The following is a 19,450-nucleotide window of genomic DNA, read 5'->3' on the forward strand; positions in this document are numbered from 1 at the left end:
GACAATTCAAGGTCACGTGGATCTAAGACCATATTTGGCAAGGTTGCGCGTATAGTTCGCCCTACAACCCCATCAGATGAACGGCTTTCCGTAACCTGGTGTTATCATAATCATGGTGCCAATGCGATATCGTGAGTGAACGGTCAATTCGCAGTCTCCGTCGATATGAATTTGAGCGGTACGTTACTGACCTCGCGCCCCTTCGCTGCAAATGTTTGCGCCCTATGTCGAAGTCAAAAGCGAAAATGTGACAAGGCGATGCCGTCATGTTCGCGATGCCAAAAGTAAGTTGCTTTCAAAGTCGCAGCGGGAGATATCAATGTGTTCATTGTCTGCGTAAGATTGGGAATCCCTTGTGACTACGATTTCTATCTCACAGAGCTCGCCAATTCCGCTTCATCGCTACCCATGCGTTTATCCTTAGCGTTAGGACAAATATGGCTGCCACCGGTTACCCTGGAGGCCTTACAGCCATATCAAGATAATGTTCAAGGCCGGAGGATCCATGTTGACCAATTTGCAGTGCAATTAATAATGACAAGCTTAGCTAAGAGTAGAGTTCCCCTGCAAGATGTGCTGTCCGTTTACTTCTTTTCATTACAGTCTTGGCTACCGGTAATCCACGAGAAGAGCTTCCGATCCCGAGTTACCCAACTTCGCTATGCACCAAGAGCAGACACTGCCCTCCTATTGTTGTGTATGTATGTAGCAGCCCAAGGGCAGGGTAATTCTCCCGAGAACGAGAATGCGCAGCACGAAGCCTATTATATCTGCAAATATCTATTCTCATTTCTACAGATAGTACAGCCCCCTAGCTTGGAGATGGTTCAATGTGGGCTCTTGATTACGGTGTTCGAAGTCGGGTCTGTGCTCTCTGCTGCAGCTTCTGTGAGTATAGCGACTTGCGCTAGATTGGGATATGCGTTGGGTTTACATGTGGACCAACAAAAAGACTTTGGAAATATATCACCTGCATGGGTAGAGGCGGAAGAACGGCGCAGAGTCTGGCTGGGCTTGTTCATATTGGACCGGTATGTCAACTTTGGAGGCTGGCTATCATACCTTGTCCATTACTGACTGTTTGTTTTCCGAATCTAGACTTGTGATGCAGGCCGCGACTAATTGCAGAGCCCCTCATGTAGTTGGCGTACCTGACCCGACCTTCCGCCTGCCTGGACCAGATGCTATTTGGGACGGGCCGTGCGAGCTAATGCGAGGCGAGATACCAGGAGCTACCCTGGCGACAGCTGTGGAAATGCGCGTTTCATATTTCGCTCGTGAGGTCCAGGCGAGTGAATTGCTTGGGCAGGCCCAGGAATTGATCAACATCCACGACAGCTTGGAGCTCCTTGAGAAGTTAGAAAACCTCGAGACCAAGGTACTTTATATGACAAAAATCTTATTTGATCAAACACCTGGGTCATGGGTTGTTTTTTGCGGAGCGAATTCCATTTGTTTGTTGTAGGTCGTCTTGTCCCGTTTTTCATGCATGTGCCACTAGGTTCACACAATTCCCCTCCAGGACCATGATCCTGCTGCAACAGGGTCGTATGGCAGAAGAAGCGCCAATTCTGGGTTCTGTCGACCAACGACGATCTGTGGACAAGGGTTTACTGGCCGTGTCGTCCACTATTAATATGATTTGCGAGATCTGCGCCAAATTTAACGAGGTGGCTACGAGTACAGAGGCAAAATTAGTTCCTCTGCCAGCAGTAATCTGTACCGGGATGGCAGCTCTTGCGGCATTACAGGTTAACCAGCCTCAAGAAAACACCAGTGCACTCAAAAGGACGTTGGAGCTTTCTTGTGAAAAATGGAAACTAGCCCGTAACTTTTTTCCGTTACCTTCTGCTATAGACGATCCATGATCTTATGCTAACTTATTGCCGTTGATAGGTCACTATCTCAAGAAACTTGAGGTGTTTGAAGGGAAATGGCAAGCGGCACCTTAGTTGAGCAAAGAAATCACGTAACTCAGAGTTGTTTTTGCTAATGTTTGCGAGCAATAATGTTTATTTTTACGTGTGAATTATCTAAAGGCAAGGGACACAGTGAAGGCTCCGTGATAGGAACCGAGTGTCGTTAAAACGAAGAAGTGAAGAAATAAAGAAATCTCTTTCCAGCTTCTAACCAACGGTCATACCTCCATTGATCTGAATGTTCTGTCCGTTGATCCATTGACTTTTCTTACTTGCCATAAACGTGATAACATCAGCGACCTCTTCAGCCTTTCCAATTCTGTTTGCCGGAGCAAAAGTTCTCTGCAACTTTATCATCTCCTCTGTCTTGCCGACAAAATAAGTATCGGTGGAAATGGGACCAGGAGAAATTGTGTTGACCGTGATTCCCCTTTTGCCAAGATCCTTGGCCATGACACGCGTCATCTGTTCAACCGCACCCTTGGTTGTCACGTAGAGTAGGTAGTTTGGGGTGATCATACTGACGCTTGTTAGTGAGGTTGAGAAAAGGAGAATTCGGCCGCCGTCAGGGATATGCTTTGCGGCCTCCTGAACCAGAAAGAAAGGTCCTTTGACGTTCGTTTGAAAAATCTTGTCGAAAGCATTTTCATCGATATTATTTAGGGCTCCATTTTGCCATAGGAGACCCGCATTGAGAACGACGATATCAATCTTTCCGAATTTCTTGACAACTTGTTGGATCAAATCCATGATCTCATTGATCTCAGACACATCGGCCTTGATGGCGACTGACCGATTAGCTCCGATCTCTTTCACTACCTCTTCTGCGGCACCCACAGAGGAAACGTAGTTGACAACAACAGATGCGCCTTCTTTAGCGAGTGCTATCGCAGTTGCACGACCAATTCCTCGGGAGGCCCCTGTAACAAGGGCTACTTTGCCAGCCAGGCTGCCCGACATGTTCAAGACTGATTTTCCAGTTTAACTTTGAAAATATGAAGACAATTTTGGTACTATGGTGCCGATAACTAGAACGACTATCCACGGAATCCAGTGCGGGCTTATATAGCTAGCATATGGGTCATAGCAAATGCAAACGCTAAAATATTAGTTAACAAATGGGACAATTTTTGAAAATGCTAGCCATGATGAGTGATATTGTTGCCTAAGTTACATGCCGAGGACAAGTTTTCGGTTGTCATGCAGCCTTTGGCGACAGGAAAACGCGCGTATTATGACCGGAACTTCCAGTTCTGGTGTTAAATCGCGATTTTGAAGTTCAATTGAAAGTCCTTTGCAACTAGAACGACGAGTAGAGTTGGCGCTAGCGGCCGACCCGTGAGCCACCAAACCCCTAATTAGTAATTATTACTGTATAAGGTTAGAACATAAAAATATAATTCCAGAAGAAACATGTAGTCAGAGAAAGTATACCGGAATACACGCTCTAACTAGTCACCCAACCGAAAGATAAGCCCATAACTTTCTGTGGGTAGATGGTTCTAGATCTAAACGGCTGATGGATTATCGACATGTAACTCCGTATACACGAGTACTACCGAGCCTCGTTTAACGCGGAGGCTCGAGGCCGTAAGTCCGTCATCTTTTACCGAACCTCCGAGCATTCTTCGCATAATCAACGACGCATGCTAATTAATTGTCACATCTAACCCATCCGTGCTTATAATTTTCAGCTTCTAAACTTACGACCATGTATTTACAAAACTAAAGAGTATATCTTTTACGTACAGAATTTGCCTCAAATATTACATAATAATACCTGTCAGTCTTACCTAGTGGACGTTTATAAAGTAGATCTAGGAGTTACTTCTCTGGTCGTGCTTGAACACACAATCACTTCCTCAGTCAGAGAAAGAAAGATGGCACAGCCTGCAACAAGCCTAGCCGACTTCTTACAAGATTCTTCAACATTTGACTATGTCATCGTTAGTAGTAGAACAGCCGGGCTGGTGCTCGCAGCTCGATTGACGAAGATCCAACAGTTCGAGTAGGGGTGGTCGAGGCGGGCCAATCAAGACTGGGAGATATGAATATTGAAATGCCAACTGGAATGACAGCTGCCCTGAACAATCCTGATATGATTGGATGTATAAATCCACTCCACAAGTAAGCTTCTTTTACTCATTTGTATCCTTTGTGTGAGGTGATTAATCACAGTTTTCGCTGGACTAGGCCGGAACAGATAACCGAGTTCATCATGTATTCTTGGCAAACTCCTCGGAGGCTCCAGCAATTTTAATTTTTTGGCCTACAGTAGACCATCCGCAGAGGACATCGGTAACTGGGAACAGCTTGGAAACAAAGGTTGGTCATGGGCTGATCTCGCCCCGTACTACTTCAAAAGTGAGATGCTGGATGGAGATGGCAGAAAGCGAGCACCTGGTAAGCGGACTTCTACAGCAAAGAGCCTGTCTTCCATGGCCATTCTGGTCCGATCAAAACTTCCTTTTCTCCATGGAGAGTGCCGGTCGAAGACTCGATAATGGAAGCATTCGACGAGGTTATCCCGTGTGCTTCGACCAAAAGATCCATGGAGCGGCAACCATCTTGGTTTCTACGGCACACTCTCAACAATAACTCGTGATGGTGACAGGGCTATTAGAAGCTATGCAGCTACGGGATACTTGATGCCCAACATTCACCGCAAGAACCTCAAGATTTTGACGGATGCGACAGTGACCAGGGTAATAATGGATCAAAGCACTGATACTGCGCGTGGTGTCGAATTTTGGTTCGATGGTGTTTCTCATCAAGTTTTTGCAACGGCAGAGGTGATACTCTCGGCGAGCTCGGTTCATAGTCCCCGACTCTTGGAGCTTTCAGAAATTGGAGATCCCAAGGTTCTGTGTGCAGGCGGGATAGAGTGCGTTGTACAACTTCCAGATGCTGGCAACAATCTCCAAGAACATCCTATAACAGCCGTGACTCATGATCGTGACTGAGAGGTTTTGCAATGGAGTTCTTCACCAAGGAAGGGAATCAGGATTGGGTGTTCAGTGACATTGTAGACAAGCTTCCACAAATTTTCTTCTCCTTTTCTGAAACAATCACATAACTTACAAGAACCACCTAGGCGATGTTTTTCATTCGGGGCCTTAGAAAGTTCCCATCCTTGAATCGATCTCATAAGCGTCACCATCAAACCAACCTCGTGGATCCAAACATGTTCTAGGAGTAACTAATCTCATGATGCCATGAGTAAGCTACGTATTGACTATTGCAGTTTCCATACAACCAACCAAGAAGGTATTTATGCGTTAATGTTTCTCCTAAGTGATTGGAGCACCTGGCCACACTTCGCAATATAGATGCTTGTAGTGGGCATACTTACGAATTTACGAAACTGTACGGAATCGTTAACAATATGTATGGGATGTTCACTGATCATTGTCTTGCACCCAAGGATGGTAGCAAATATGTCAAAATCCACCTAAAGTCCGACCAAAGCGTCAGGAGCCTGACACGTCATGAATCTTCCACACTCATGGGGCATGACATAGACCATCACACTCGAGATTTATTCCAAAGCATTGTAACAGGCCAGCTCCCCAGCTGGCCCGTATGTGTGCAAGTCATGACGCAGGAAGAGGTTGAGACATACCGTTTCAATGTTTTTGACATGACAAAAGTCTGGCCACATGCAGACTTTCCGCTGCGACCGATCGGTAAATTGACTTTGAATGAGAATGTGAGTAGAGATAGTTTGTGGTCTTGTCTCTTGACGATGTAACTAACTAGCTTCTCGACTGTAGCCAACCAATTATTTCCAAGATATCGAGGAATGGCATTCTCTCCTTCTGCTATGGTTCCAGGAATAGTGCCGTCGGCAGATCCAAGTTAGTTCTTGTTAAATGATCACAGGTAAAACGGTGTATGCTGAATTGCTAAATTGCTCATGCAGTGCTCTAAGCACGAACGTTTGCCTATCCAGATCCTACCCGATACAGACCGTCCCTGATTTATCAGCAGCTGCCTTCAAATGCCTCAATTAGCCCCGTATACTTCCCTTATAAACGCGAAAGTTTCCTGTCGTTGAAAAGAAATTACGGTAGCGAACCGAACTACGTGAGGTCGTTGCAAAGGACGTTCATTGTTTCACCTCTATAACCGGAAAAATATCACGACATTTGGGTGGGATCGATATCTGAATTCCAGAGTGAAGTTTCTGAAGTGGATTTTGTACAACCCCGCGCGCTGTGGCAATTCCTGGGTCGATAGCCGGGCCAGCAGAAAAACTTCGTCCAGAATGCAGCTGATTTTTTAGCCGGTGTCCAGTCGGATATCAGAGAAAAGGTATATGGTACGTTGTTTTAGGTATCAGACTAGGACAATAACGACCATTAACACCCTTATCATTATAACTCACAGAAATGTTTGCCCGCGTCGCCCTCTCACTTGAGCCATCTTCTTGAAGTCGCAGTGAATCAGATTTTGCAAAAGCCTTCCGATAATAGGGCCAATTAAAACCGTATACTTTTGCTGAGAATATCAACATGATTGATCAGCATTCAGTATTTTTTTGCATCTGTTTTGTTTAAGGACTCTATTTAGCCCTACAGATTTTCCCTTATCATCTTCCTCTTCGTACCAGGTGGTTTCCTACCTATTTGTGCTCGATTTCATGTTTTCTCTCCACAAGTAGAGAATATTAAAATGAACATGTTATTTTAGAACTCACTATGCAAGACATGCCCGCCAGTTGAGTAACCTCCGTTTCCTACATACTGCCTGAGGCACAGTGACCGCTGAATCTTGAATTGAGGGAGGACAGCACAGGATGGCAGGGTATACTCCGTCCAGAGCTGTCGCGCACAAACGGAAAAGCTGATGATCTAGCATAAAGCCGTTACGATTGATCGATATGGCATGACGATTTCGCTTTTCGATTTCCTGAACGCTGGTTATTCATCTATGGAGTGTCGAGTTTATCGACAGTCTTGTCGTGCACAACGCAAGGCCCGTCCGAACGCTGGTCCATTCGGATTCCTCGAGGAATACATATCGTGAAGCGCCACAGCTCTTACTGAGACAGGAAATATTTCTAGACTAATTTTGGAGATTTTGCACCATCGTGCTTTGTTTTCCGTGGTCACGTCAAGAAACAAAAAATTCGATGAACTATATATTCTATCTCGCTATTGGTATATCATCACAGCAGTATCCTTGCTCTCAAACACCGCATCATAACTGCGAAGGACTCCCAGAAATAGCTCTGACACGTAGGACGCACTGTCATCCGGTATACTCCTAGTAGATTTGAATTCGCCGCAAAGCAAAAATGAAACATTGCCGGCACCGACCGGAACGACATACAGAGATCAAAATATGACCAGACTTGACGAATTCGAGACCGACTGCGGCTCCGTTTCCCGCAGCAGATCGGATACTATCATGGAACAGAGCGCAACCTGTGCATTTAGAGACGTGCGGTCCCAACCTTCAAAACGAGCAACTTAGTGTTGTTCCACACATCAAATTTTCTTTGGAGATCCTCCACCTGGATCTGAAGGCATATAATATTTTCTTTTGCAGCCCGGTAATTTTCGATGAGACGCATATGTTGCTGATTAATCTCGTCAATTTGCTTAAGTAAGTTTTGTATGTAATTTTCTTTGCGTTCTCGATATGCTCTCTGGGCTAGGCGATTCTGTACTTTTCTTTTCTGCGCATTCGTCTATAGACTTAGTTTCTGATTCACATGATATCCTAGGGACCCTGAACGATACCTTGCACTTGTCTTGAACCAGTGTGTTTTGGTCATATTGACAATCTGGCGGTGAGGGGCGGGACTCGGCTTGCGAGTGTTCATCAGATTTTTGACATTTGACGGCATGCAGCTCGTCGTCATCATATGTATTCTGATACTGCCTCTCGCCGCCATACGCAGGATCTGCATAATTGCTCGAAAATTTGGTGTCGCGAGGGCTTTGTAGATCTTGCAACTATAGAAACGATGGTTGGCACTTTTCCACGCGAGGATGCGGTTGTCATACCTCAGAAAATACAAGGCAAGGTTCCGGCCATACAGTATAGTCAGCAGGCCAGCTGTGAGGTGCCGCACGCAGTTCCTTATTGTACAGTGATGCCATACCGGAACAATCAATGCTCATTTTGGTTTATGAAGATAATCAGGACAGTAATATGATTAAAAGTATAAATAAACAAAAGAAAGCACTCAACTAAACGATAGAAATATTCGAACACGTCTAATAAAACGTTTGACTCAAAAATTTATTCTGCGGTAGGACAGCAGGACCAGCTATATATGTTGATATTTTGAACCTTTAACGAGTCAGTAGAAAAGCCCATGACGATGGTGACCTTAGGTAGTGACTTTGTGGCGTCAACCTACAAGTGGGTTGCAAGTTTCTGCAAAGGGCTTCGACTGGTCCCGATCTAACTAAGGCGTTATGGTGGTAGTGCCACCAGTCTCCTATTTTGTCATTCTAGGATAAAAGTCCAAAACATGTTATCTAGTGTGTAGTCGTGACAGATTGCGATGAGATCCACTTGATTATAAATAATAGCACTTAACATTGAATTTTTTTCAGCTTTAAAACATAGCAAACGAGGTCAATCAGCAAATGATGAAAGTCGATGTGACATGACATGCTTCTCTGTTTATTTCGTTGTCTTGGCTAGACGACTTGCAGGAGACCTATGCTGAGCTATTCTTGAGCCACCTTCGGACGGTATCTAAACGTTGTTCTACGTTTGATCACATCGGACAGCCACTCTTGATGACCCAAGGATGCTTGTGGGTTGTCATCAAGGCCGATTAAGATCTCGGCGAGATGTTTTAAGATGGCGATGCCTGTTCCCAGCATCAAGCCCAAGTAATCTTGGATGCAGTCAATGCCCTTAAGAAATACCGGGAGATGCAATCTCGTGCGCTGTAAGAAACGAAGTCATACATTTATTAAGTTCTTCCTTTTGCTTATAGAAAGAAGTAGAGGAGGTTAGGTTTGGGTCCATTCACGAAGAAAGGCGAGTCCCGATCGAATTGACACGTGGAGACTGTGGAGCCAGGCGGTTGCGCTAGCGGCCGTAGTGGTCTGTGCTCAGAACTTAATTTTTAGTTTTCATTCTCCAACTCATCTTTGCAACCTCATCTGTTAATATCAGCTTCATTAGGGTTAGGGTTAAATTTAACGGTCCAGATCATCTCATATCACTAGCCCATAGTACAGCCAGTCATTAATATATGAACAACTCTACTGCTTCGTTACGTACCGTACCTGTGATGAGTCGAAAAGGCGTGTTCTTTTGGTAGACTGGGCATCGTCTGACTAAGAATTCGTAATCAACGCTAGTCGTGGTGTTAATTGACTCGTAAGCTTCTAGTCACTTATTAGTCGACTTATTTCACTTTGTAAAGAATGCGTTCAATGAGGGTGATATTTTACGATTTAACGCATTTTGATGGTGGTCATTAGTGATCAACTCGCTTTGCTTTGTAAGGAATGTGCTCAATAAGGCTGATATTTTTCTAACTCATAACATCTTGAAGGTGGTTTACCACTGTTAGATGTCTCAGGCGCCTCTCCCTATTTGCATCCATTAATCCTTCGCTAGATAGCTTCATGTTTTCACTCATATCATTGTTATTTTCATATTGTTGTCTCATAATCACACATACTCTCTCTCCCTACTACCTAGTATTTACTCACAGCATAATTTCTTTGCATAATTAGGTCTGTCTGTCTGTCTCAGTCTTTCAATGTTATATAAATATTACATTCTCAATGCACCTGGATTAGGAAGGTGGGCAATGTCATAAAGGTATATAACACAGTTTATTTGGAGATAAATTTAGAGGACACGCATTAACATTAATACACTGTAGTGGCTATAGTTTGTACGTATCTACCTGAAAATACTCTTTTTTTTAGAGTGTCTGAAATTTACGCTGAATAATGCGTCTTGTGAAGGGACATATCAGTGTTGGCAAATTCTGGCTGAACAAAGAGAATACTAGTAGCAAACAAACCCCACATGCAAAATTTTAGCACACGTGGAGAGTGGATATCGATGAGGTCACCATCAATGTCGTCACTAAGAGAACTAGAAGGGATAACCTATTCTTTTGTTTTAGAAAAGTATGAAATCGCGTTATAATAACTTACATATCCCCTAAAAGCCTATGTTCGTTCATAGTCTGTTGGACTGGATATAGGCGTTAAACTTGATTAAATAATAATAGCTCCTACCTTCCTATGAATTATCCTGTTCCACCTAATCCCCATGTTTCTAAGCATTTCATAGCATCGAAATCCACACCTATCCATTCTTTAGTAGTCCCATCGAGAAATCCAAAGCTCTCAGTAAATAGAACAGTTTGTAGATTCCAGATTTTGAGAAGTCTACCTCCATACAAGACCCAACATTAGGACTTGAATTATCACGGTTTGTCGCGACCATCATTCCCACCCATGTGCTATTTGACTCCTCGGGGCAGGGGGCCAATCACTTGTCCAAGGAGGAATACTAGAACTACTTGCGGATAAACCTGACATAGCTTTCACATCAAATTCAACGGCCTTTCATACTGGGAGAAGTCCACTGAGAGCCTCTTAACGCCGAGAGACCTCTGAGCGTTATCAAAATATACCGAACAAGCAAAAGAGTTCGATCTGTAGAAGGAGCTTGGTCGGGAGGAGATATTGTTTCTGTGTTCCGCCACACATCTAACAAATTCTCAAGTGCGAAGCTATATCCCCTCGAAAGGCTGATTGAGATTACCGAAACGATATGCTGTCTCCTAGGTCACAAGGTACTTCTTGGGAATTATGCATGTCTTCCAGAATCCACATTGTTTCATCGTTACACTTCCTTGCACCACCTCCTGGGAAAGTTCTATCTGGGGTATGGGTCCCAAGCTTGGCTTGCCACGACCTTCCCCTGGTGAAATCTTCGGGATAACTATGAACGAAAGCCTGTGCAAGTGCAGGAGAGCGATTGTTGATACAGCAGAAAAGACTTTCTTGTAGCTCCTCAAGTTTATATTGATCTGCAGGTTTGTCCAACTTAATACCAAACACTTGCATAATTCCCATGATCTGATCACAGGTAACCGTACATTGGCGGCGACGAGCTACTTGGAGAAGTACCAGAGAGTTATTGATCCTAGAGAATTGAGACTCCACTGCTGGATGTCGACGGAAAACTTCCAGGGAGCCCTGACCCTACCGTTATCGTAGTGTCTTGGATTGTGTTGCAGGTGCTTATAAGGAATCCCCAGTTACATCGGTTTGCTTTTCATTTTACCCTACCGTAATCTGGTTGTCGGAAACCGGAAGAATCGAAGCGTCTTTCCGTAGGAAAGCTTCCTGCAGGGTCTAGAGGGGTGGAAACCACATATCTTCAGACAAGGGTGAAATCAAGCTTTTGCCGCTCGACAAGATTAGGATCATGGGGATGTAAGATACTCATGAATGCAACTAGAGCTTTGATACTGGCAAATCCCGTATCTTTATCGAGATTGTGCGGTCAGATAAATGAATTTTTTTGCGCGGTTGAAGCTGGCCATCTGATTGTTCACTTCATCGTCATTGACATTGGTACCTTGACGGATGCTTATAACATCAACCCACACGTAATCACACTTTCCAGCAATTGTCTGAAGAACCGATTTAAAGTGCTTGCGATTAAATCGTTTGGTGTCGATTGGCGGAATAGCTCAATCCACGCCGTCCACTTGGAGAGAATCTCCCGTGCCATCACTGTTGTAGCATGGGTCGTCCGTACGATAACGTGCCCAAGTGTAGGATAGGATACGGTAGGCAGGATTTAGATCTTTTTCCGATAGAAGAAATCCCTATTTTTTTTATGCCTAGATATGATGTCATTTTGCTGATATAAAGTAACCTTTCGGCCATGTTTTCTCATCGACGCCTTCAAGGCCAAATTTAGAACTCAGCTGGGATGCCATCATATGTGACCGTCTGGCTTGTAGCATGCAAAGTTCACCTAACTTTCACACAGCAAGAATAGAGATGTTGAAGCTATGACTCTAAAGGGAAGAAGCTCTAGGGGCTCTATAGTTGCTGAAGAAGTTGGACCTACCTTGCGCTCGTGGTAACGGGGTTAACCGGTATTGTTGTTGGAGTTGTTATTATTGGTGTCTGGAGGTATTGGTTCATGTGGTTATGGTTCGCACCTCTGTTTCTCAGACTCGTCAGTGCCGCTCTCTTTGTTGAACGAGAACGGCTTGAACTTCTCATAAAACATGATGTTTTCTCGAAAGTATTTGTAGCTCCAGAAAAATCTCTGTCTGTATTATTGCATTCTGTTTTATCTTTCAATTGGGCTGCTTTGTTCTATTGCTTAAATGTCTTAGGAGCGCCAGTATGTCTACTTAAGCTATCAGCTGTATACCACATTTATCAGGCATGTTTATCGATACACCGGTGGTGGAGTCTGGGGAACACGTAGATCGCGACCAATCAGACAATACCATCATTCACACTGGAAAATAAAACACAATGAGTCTAATGATGCCTAAGTTGGCGCGGCTACATGATTTGAGGCCCAACTCAAATTACAGCACTCCGCTACGAATGACTAATCCATCCAGGCGTCGCGGCCGGAGTCGGTCTTGTATCTGCATGAAGCTGAAAAAAGACCGGCAGGATAATGATCAACGATAAAGTTAGATAGGCCGAAGAAAAAGCCTTGGGCGCCAGGCTGTGAAGGCTGAACAGGGCATGCGGCCGTATAACGATATATTCCTATATCCGTCGCTCGATACTGCTTGATGCAGGTCAATGGCGATTATGACTGACTCGGCAAGGCGTAACTAACTATCCGAAGTCCGGCTCAGCCCCAGCCTTGGCCCTGAACTATGAAGAGTACGGAGCATTAAGACCAAAATAGCAAATGTTGCGGACCAACAAGGGTTCTCGTATTTATGCCTACGTAGATGTCATGTCAGACTCAATCGTCGTCACTGAGCCTTGAGGGCTGGGTATCATATGTGAAACAATATTAATTAATAATATTGAAAATAATCTGGGTCGTTCAACTAATTGGTACGAATCAGTCTCGTGATCCTCGAAACCCTAAAGAGACACGTACTGCACATGTGCAGCACATGGCCGGCCACATGGGCAGGAAAAGAGGTAGAACATAAAAGAAAGAAAAGAATTATCTAGGTCGAAAAGAAACGAGTGATCCGAGCACCGAGAGCCGACGGGGCCGGTCGGCTCGGTCTGTAATTGGCTCGTTACCCGGCTTGGCTGATCCATCTTCGCATATACTACCATACTATAACTACTTCGTCCATGTATCATGAAAAGAGTAAGCGTAGTTAATTCGATGATCGCAAGCGTCAACGGAATCGGATACTAAAAACGACTAAAGACCGAGCTGAGGCTGCTCCCCACGTGGATCCTCTCATTGGGCCCAGCCCATCAATAATATAACAATGGGGCCTGTTGACGCGTTTGAATGTTATCTCGAGTCGTGCGCTTGCCAATCGGCCCGATACATACATATATTTCGTAAATCCCTTTTCGTACTCCGAAATCCGTGTTTTCTATCAATTGATCAACATATTTGACTACGCCGATCGCTCGTTACCATCGAATTACTCTTCTGTCTTGCTCTTGGCCAACTCCCTCCTACCCTGTGGTGGTTCCGCCTACTTCGGACAGTAGAGCAAGCGTGACTCTCATTTTCAGATTCTTTTCGCAACATTGAGGACTTACAACAGCATATCAGGATACAATACCGCCAAAATGTCTCAGGCGAACACCACCGACATAAAAGAACAGCTGAGGGGGACGTGCCACGCCTACATCGATGGGATAGACCCCGCATACAACTATGTGCCTTCTCTCGCTGCTGGCATTGTCTTTTGCGTTCTTTTCGGCCTGACTATGGCTGCACACACCGTCCAATTCATATGGAAAAGGACATGGTGGTGTGTATTGTTTAGTATTGGAGCTATGGGTGAGGCAGATTTCGATGGAGAGAAATTTGGAATGCGATTGCTGATTTTTGATGTAGTCGAGGTTCTTGGTTGGGCTGCGCGGACCTGGTCTTCTCAGTGCCCATACCAGATGACCGCCTTCTTAATGCAAATTTCCACTCTTATCATCGGTACATCAATCTTCACTTGCTGGATCCCCACGAAGAAATAGAAAATGAACTGACATGCGTTACAGCGCCAACCTTTTTCACAGCCGGTATCTACGTCCTTCTCGGGCGTTTCATCCAGCTACTCGGCCGCAAGTCATCGATACTTAGCCCCGCCCTGTACCTTTGGATTTTCTGCACCTGCGATATCGTCTCCCTCGTCGTCCAGGCTATTGGCGGTGGTATGGCATCCGCAGCAACCAACAAGGTGGACGGTAACACCAAGCCCGGCACCGATGTGATGGTCGTCGGCATCGTCTTCCAAATGGCATCCATCACCGTCTTCGTGTACTTTGCCTGCGACTTCTTGCTGCGTGTTATGAGACAGAGGCTGTTACAGACAATGCAAGGTTCAATTACACCATTGCTCGCCGCCATGATCTTTTCGGTTGTGTGCATCTATGCGCGAAGCATCTATCGTACCATTGAGCTGTTGCAGGGCTGGTCAGGTTATTTGATTTCCCACGAAAAGTACTTTATTGCCCTGGATGGCGCGATGATGATTCTTGCCGTCGGTGTCTTCAATTTCGTCCATCCCGGCTGGTTGATGCCAAAGCAGAAGAATGTCGATGACTGGGATGGCGTTGACTTGGGACCTGCCCAACCTCTGGAGGAAAGATAATCGGGAGTTCTTCTTCTTTTTCCCTTTGCTATTGCTATGTTTTGTACAATGCTCCTTCTCCCATCACGATAGATTATACATAGAGCCGGTAGTATATACCAATTGAGCGTAATATTACTCTTTTTTATTAGCACTATTTAATGAATCGTACGCCTTGAATTTTGAAATGTAATGGCACGGATCCCGAAGAAACCTTGCGAGACTGAGAATCCCACTGAATGAAAAAGAGAGAATGCAAAGAGACCTTTGTAACCCGAATTTCCTTGAAATAGACGAAAACGCCTGGCTAGTTGACGAAAGGCCAATTAGCACAAAAATAACGGAGTATTAAAAATAGCGATAGCGCGAGAAAAAGTAAATTAAGCTTCGGAGAATATGGAGCTATGCAAGAACTTCCGTGACGGCACAGTTACGGAGCCGCGAGACAAGAGTGGTCTAGTCTCAAGCCCATGAAATTATCAACTTACCATGATTGGAAGTTTCTTGAAGTAGAATGTACCCAGTGCATATATCACTCTGCTTCGTCATTGCCTAGTTTTAAACCCCTGGCACTGCCTCGATCCAGGCAAATGTACCGCCAACAACCAAGGCTGCCGTGGCCCAAAGCGCGCCCCAACCGGCTGATCCCTTGACATCGACGCCCCTTACCGTGCCTGACACCTGAATGACCGTGTTCAATAGAGTCATCGTTGCCAGAATAATGGTGCGGCTGGCGAGAACTTTTCCCTTTGGAGAGAATCTTCCCCAGGTCCGGTTGCACAGTGATGTGATAAGGTATTCTCCCTCACGGTCTTCGCTCTTTTGAGAACTGTCCTTTGCAGAGCATCCGGCAGAACTGACAAACAGTAGATCATAGGCTGCATATCCACCGAGTACGAGGCTCAGGAACACGGATGGCAGACCCGCTGGCCCGGCATGCACCAGCCGAATATCGCTGACGCCGTCAAAGTACGTGACCAGGTGTACTGGCAGCCAGGTATAGAAGCTGAGATAAAGGAATATTGTGTAGATGGCAGCTGCCGCAACCGATGTGTAGACGGTCGTAAACCAATCTTGCAGGATCCCAATATTCGAAACTTCTTCTGCGCGCGGACTCGAGAGTTTGTGGACTGAATTAGGTCCCCGCAAAGCAATGAAGGGTATGGTCTTTGAGACGACATCAATCAGGAATGTGATAGCGACCGCCGATGGCTTCACCTCGTAAAAATTAAGCAAGAGGAAGTAGGTAGGCACGTGTGTGAGAACGGTTAATTCTGTTACATCCCAGCCTGGCACAATAACCTCCAAGTCAGCTAAGCGCGAAACAAATAACAACAGACTAAACTCAGGCACACACCATCGAAGCCAAAAACCCAGACCAGTCCTAGCTCGAGGGCTCTCCAAGCTATAAGACCGCCGACTTCCCACCACTCTTCCAGATGCTTGCTTACACCGGCGAGATGCCCAGCTGTTTGTGGGGTGCTGATTGTAAGAAGGGTAGAGCTTAGAAACAGGCTGCCCAGAACCAGCAGCAAGTACCTCCCTAGTCGTGGTACGCGTTCAATGCGGGATGCGCCGACAGCAGCATCGTGCTTGCTGTCGTGCGCACGCTTGTCTGTCTTGGCCATGTTGAAGGCTGGCCACCCGAAAAATCTTGGATAGCTGGTTTTCTTTCCAAATGGCTGTTGGCAAGCAACGAGTTGACGGACACTGCGTCTTTTTTCTGCCGGGCCAACCAAGCGGCTAAGCTTCTTTGATGGTGGCATGACATCACCTGCCAACGGGGGACTATACGGAGGTGGCAACTATTTCAGCCCGAGTCCTTTCACCGCTTAGCTGACCTTCACCGCCCTGAATTAAGTAAGCAAGCGAATTTGATTAGTTACATAGAAAGTTTGTATATTTGTATAGTAGGGTTGATTTTTATGAGGCAGGCCGCTGCGCAGCGTTTATATAGCAGGTCGATTTGTATGAGGCAGGGCCTCCTCGAGGGGGTGCTGCGCAGCGTTTATGTGAAGGTTAGTTTTTACGAGGTAGGGTTGATTTATCTACTGTACTAATAAACGCTACGTAGCGCATCTCGGGAGCCCCCGAGGGCCTGCCTCATACAATTTATAAGGCTTTTTAAAGCTGCCTGGCCAATTATATACGTCTAATCAGGCCATATGAGATATGCTATTTAAGGATTTTCTGCCGGCAGAAAAATTGGGCACGGGCCAAACTTTGACAAAGTTGTCTCCTCCCTATAGTCCACCGTACAACCCGGCCCACGTCTCTAACTATTTCGATGTTACTCTCGATGTTATGCGTTGTTACGCTCTATATCGTATTTGTGACTCAATCAAAATAATGATGAATAAAACCTGATTTCATTTCCAACACTCGGAACACACGCTATACTAGAATGACGAATTACTCCTCCTCTTTTTCCTTCACGGAAAACTCGACAGTTCCAGATTCTCGGCCTCTGTTGTCGCGCACAACAACCCGGTACTTCCCTTGATCCCACAGGTCCTTGATCGTCAGCTCTCGCGTTCTACCCAAGCTCTCGATATCTCCGATACGGGTGAGAGTCTGCTCGAGATGCTCGTCAAAGCCGGGCTCGGCGCAAACCTCGCGAAACGCGTTCTGCATAGGTACCGAGTCCGCCCGTACCATTGCTTTGGAGTCGATTGTGAAGATGTTGTCATGGTCGTAGCTTTGAATAAAGTCTGCGCGTGTCATCACCTGCCGGGCTTTATGCAGCGGCATCTGTGGTAGGATATGTCCGTGCTCATCGTCGTAAATCTTGTCCATATCCTTCTCGCAATCCACGAGCGCCTTAGCGAGCACCATGGCGGCGGACTAGCAAGATATGCAGTCAGTAAGTGTTTAATATGGGCGTATATCATAAGCGTGAAAACGTACCGAGTATTTCTGTTCGTCCATCACATCGTCGTCCATCTCACCACCCAGTATCCAGCAACGGTTTAGCAGCCAGCTTTTCTCAGCCGTACAGATGTCTTTGCATGTCTGCAGCATATCAGGGGATTTTGCGACTCGATTGAGAAAGGACAGACGCCCCCCAACCTGGTTGTAGACTTGAGTTAGAATTTCGCTCGGGACCTCCTCTCCATGATATCGCTTTCTATATTTCTGTAAAGCTTTCATGGCTTTTTGTTTGGACAAGTCTGGAACCGGGACCAGCTCCATGCGCGTTGCATATCTCTTAAAACGCTCGTATACCCAATAATCATCGCTATTGAAGACTAGAAATTGGTTCCTTCTCGTAAGAATAGGTTATAGATCATCTCGGATCAAATATAACTTACTCATCGTGACTAGATTGCTGGCCGCCCACTGTTCCGCTCGTTGCTGCATTAATTCCAAGAGATCTCGGCCGTCTTCATCATCGCGAATCAGATGCGTACTGTTGATGACGACTATCAAAGGAGAGTCTCCTTTGGTCCGTCTCTGAAGAGCAACCTTTTCAAGTTTATTGAGGGCACGCTCGATATCTAGCAATGCAGTCGTATCTCGTGGACCTCTAATGCTAAATAGACTGCCGATATAACTAGACGGAAGAAAAGAGCACCGTTAGGATCCAGATAACCTAGAGGAAACATTAAAAGCTCATGGATTCAGCACATACTCTTCATGGAACTCAAAGTCCAAAGCCTTGCCCAGGCGTATGCGAAATATTTCAAGATCGGCGTGGGCTTCAAACATTGCAACTCGTTTTGCATTTACCTTGCGCATCGCATTCAACAACATGGATGTTTTACCAGTGCCTTTCTCACCAATGAGGAGATAATAGTGGCCCTTGAGATCACCTGACACAATTCGATCAATTTTGTGCTGTTCGTCACGTACAATCCAGTGCTCAGCATCCTCGTCTTCCTTCCCGGGAGACGCACCTGCAACATCTAGGGCAGGATCTCCTGGGTCAAAAGCATGGTCGATTTTATTTAGAACAAGATATTTGTAATACTTATGATATGAGTATCCGGCAAGGCTATTCGTCCGTTAATATGTACTCCAAGCCATGAACGAAAAATATGACAAGTACCCTAAAACCGCTATTGATGCCAATGTGGCTCCGGCTGTCTCTAGCATCTTTAAAATGGTGCTCTTCCAGTCGGGCCTAGATTGGGCCTTGGGGGACTCTTCCTCAGGCGCATCTTGGGGACCACTGCCAACCATGAATCTCCTGGTGCCAATGCTGTTGAAACTACTTGTATGCCATGGCGTTTTAGGCCGTGGTCTTGAGCGGCCGAGGACAGCCGCCGACCTTCGAACCACTGTATAGGAGAACATTATTTCTGGTATTCCTATTTATTAGGTTCTTTCTTGGCGGCTCTTGAATCAAAGTTCCATCATATGATGACAGAGCATTTATGGATTCATAAGACCGGCCAATTGATGATGGGGAATTCTCCAAGTGCCAACTATCAAGAGCGAGTGGAATGGCAGAAGAACCCAGTGATGTCGCGTGGACTAGCTGCTGACGAAAGAAAAGAAATCACGAATGCAAAGGAGCGACTAAATAAAAAAGCATGAACAAACCTAGAGGAAGAAAGGGCACTCAACACAGTGGACGCGCAAGTGAGAGGTGGTTGAAGCCCCCAGACGCCAAGGGAGCCGCGCCACAATGAACAGTCAGCTCAAGCCTCAGCCTCAGCTGTAAGCAAACATAGTCGTGTATTGTGATTGGCCGACGCTTTTATTACATCTAGTTTGATAGAGTCTGGACACGCAGCCCGTGTACGAGGGACCCAAGTGATCCTGCTAT

The 19,450-nt window shown here is 45.6% G+C and overlaps 8 protein-coding genes across 8 annotated transcripts; 4 read left to right on the forward strand and 4 right to left on the reverse strand.

Moving 5' to 3' along the window:
• The first annotated feature begins 84 nt into the window (after positions 1-84).
• Positions 85-2,039, forward strand: BGW36DRAFT_25675 (putative Zn(II)2Cys6 transcription factor). Its single transcript, XM_046210030.1, has 5 exons — positions 85-284; positions 342-1,031; positions 1,099-1,461; positions 1,523-1,827; positions 1,897-2,039. The coding sequence occupies exons 1-5, from the start codon at positions 166-168 to the stop codon at positions 1,950-1,952; spliced, it is 1,533 nt and encodes a 510-aa protein (XP_046068576.1). The 5' UTR covers positions 85-165; the 3' UTR covers positions 1,953-2,039.
• Positions 1,756-3,158, reverse strand: BGW36DRAFT_25689 (putative short chain type dehydrogenase). The gene is made up of 2 exons (XM_046210032.1): positions 1,902-3,158; positions 1,756-1,820 (listed from the first exon to the last, which is right to left on the reverse strand). Exon 1 carries the CDS (start codon positions 2,877-2,879, stop codon positions 2,127-2,129), a length of 753 nt encoding a protein of 250 aa, XP_046068577.1. The 5' UTR covers positions 2,880-3,158; the 3' UTR covers positions 1,756-1,820; positions 1,902-2,126.
• A 641-nt stretch (positions 3,159-3,799) lies between these two features.
• Positions 3,800-5,112, forward strand: BGW36DRAFT_463964 (GMC oxidoreductase-domain-containing protein; the record flags this gene model as incomplete). The annotated part of the gene is made up of 4 exons (XM_046222236.1): positions 3,800-3,927; positions 4,195-4,369; positions 4,430-4,944; positions 5,014-5,112. The coding sequence occupies 3 exons, from the start codon at positions 3,800-3,802 to the stop codon at positions 4,880-4,882; spliced, it is 756 nt and encodes a 251-aa protein (XP_046068578.1). The 3' UTR covers positions 4,883-4,944; positions 5,014-5,112.
• BGW36DRAFT_418890 (catalase core domain-containing protein) lies at positions 4,761-6,158 on the forward strand (the record flags this gene model as incomplete). Its single annotated transcript, XM_046219439.1, has 8 exons — positions 4,761-4,944; positions 5,014-5,105; positions 5,164-5,213; positions 5,249-5,306; positions 5,352-5,632; positions 5,693-5,776; positions 5,851-6,032; positions 6,096-6,158. Exons 1-8 carry the CDS (start codon positions 4,894-4,896, stop codon positions 6,156-6,158), a joined length of 861 nt encoding a protein of 286 aa, XP_046068579.1. The 5' UTR covers positions 4,761-4,893.
• Positions 6,159-7,356: 1,198 nt separating this feature from the next.
• Positions 7,357-8,029, reverse strand: BGW36DRAFT_399520 (uncharacterized protein; the record flags this gene model as incomplete). The annotated part of the gene is made up of 3 exons (XM_046218530.1): positions 7,357-7,614; positions 7,667-7,882; positions 7,934-8,029. The coding sequence occupies 3 exons, from the start codon at positions 8,027-8,029 to the stop codon at positions 7,357-7,359; spliced, it is 570 nt and encodes a 189-aa protein (XP_046068580.1).
• Positions 8,030-13,228: 5,199 nt separating this feature from the next.
• BGW36DRAFT_385015 (RTA1 like protein-domain-containing protein) lies at positions 13,229-14,825 on the forward strand. The gene is made up of 3 exons (XM_046216867.1): positions 13,229-13,892; positions 13,950-14,042; positions 14,108-14,825. The coding sequence occupies exons 1-3, from the start codon at positions 13,679-13,681 to the stop codon at positions 14,698-14,700; spliced, it is 900 nt and encodes a 299-aa protein (XP_046068581.1). The 5' UTR covers positions 13,229-13,678; the 3' UTR covers positions 14,701-14,825.
• Positions 14,803-16,452, reverse strand: BGW36DRAFT_385016 (uncharacterized protein). Its single transcript, XM_046216868.1, has 2 exons — positions 16,037-16,452; positions 14,803-15,968 (listed from the first exon to the last, which is right to left on the reverse strand). The coding sequence occupies exons 1-2, from the start codon at positions 16,443-16,445 to the stop codon at positions 15,238-15,240; spliced, it is 1,140 nt and encodes a 379-aa protein (XP_046068582.1). The 5' UTR covers positions 16,446-16,452; the 3' UTR covers positions 14,803-15,237.
• Positions 16,453-16,949: 497 nt separating this feature from the next.
• Positions 16,950-19,448, reverse strand: BGW36DRAFT_385020 (uncharacterized protein). Its single transcript, XM_046216869.1, has 5 exons — positions 18,728-19,448; positions 18,311-18,673; positions 17,991-18,232; positions 17,587-17,927; positions 16,950-17,523 (listed from the first exon to the last, which is right to left on the reverse strand). Exons 1-5 carry the CDS (start codon positions 18,973-18,975, stop codon positions 17,092-17,094), a joined length of 1,626 nt encoding a protein of 541 aa, XP_046068583.1. The 5' UTR covers positions 18,976-19,448; the 3' UTR covers positions 16,950-17,091.
• Positions 19,449-19,450: the final 2 nt, after the last annotated feature.

The sequence above is a fragment of the Talaromyces proteolyticus genome (assembly GCF_021365285.1).
Source record: "Talaromyces proteolyticus strain PMI_201 chromosome Unknown BGW36scaffold_10, whole genome shotgun sequence".
NCBI lineage: Eukaryota > Fungi > Ascomycota > Eurotiomycetes > Eurotiales > Trichocomaceae > Talaromyces > Talaromyces proteolyticus.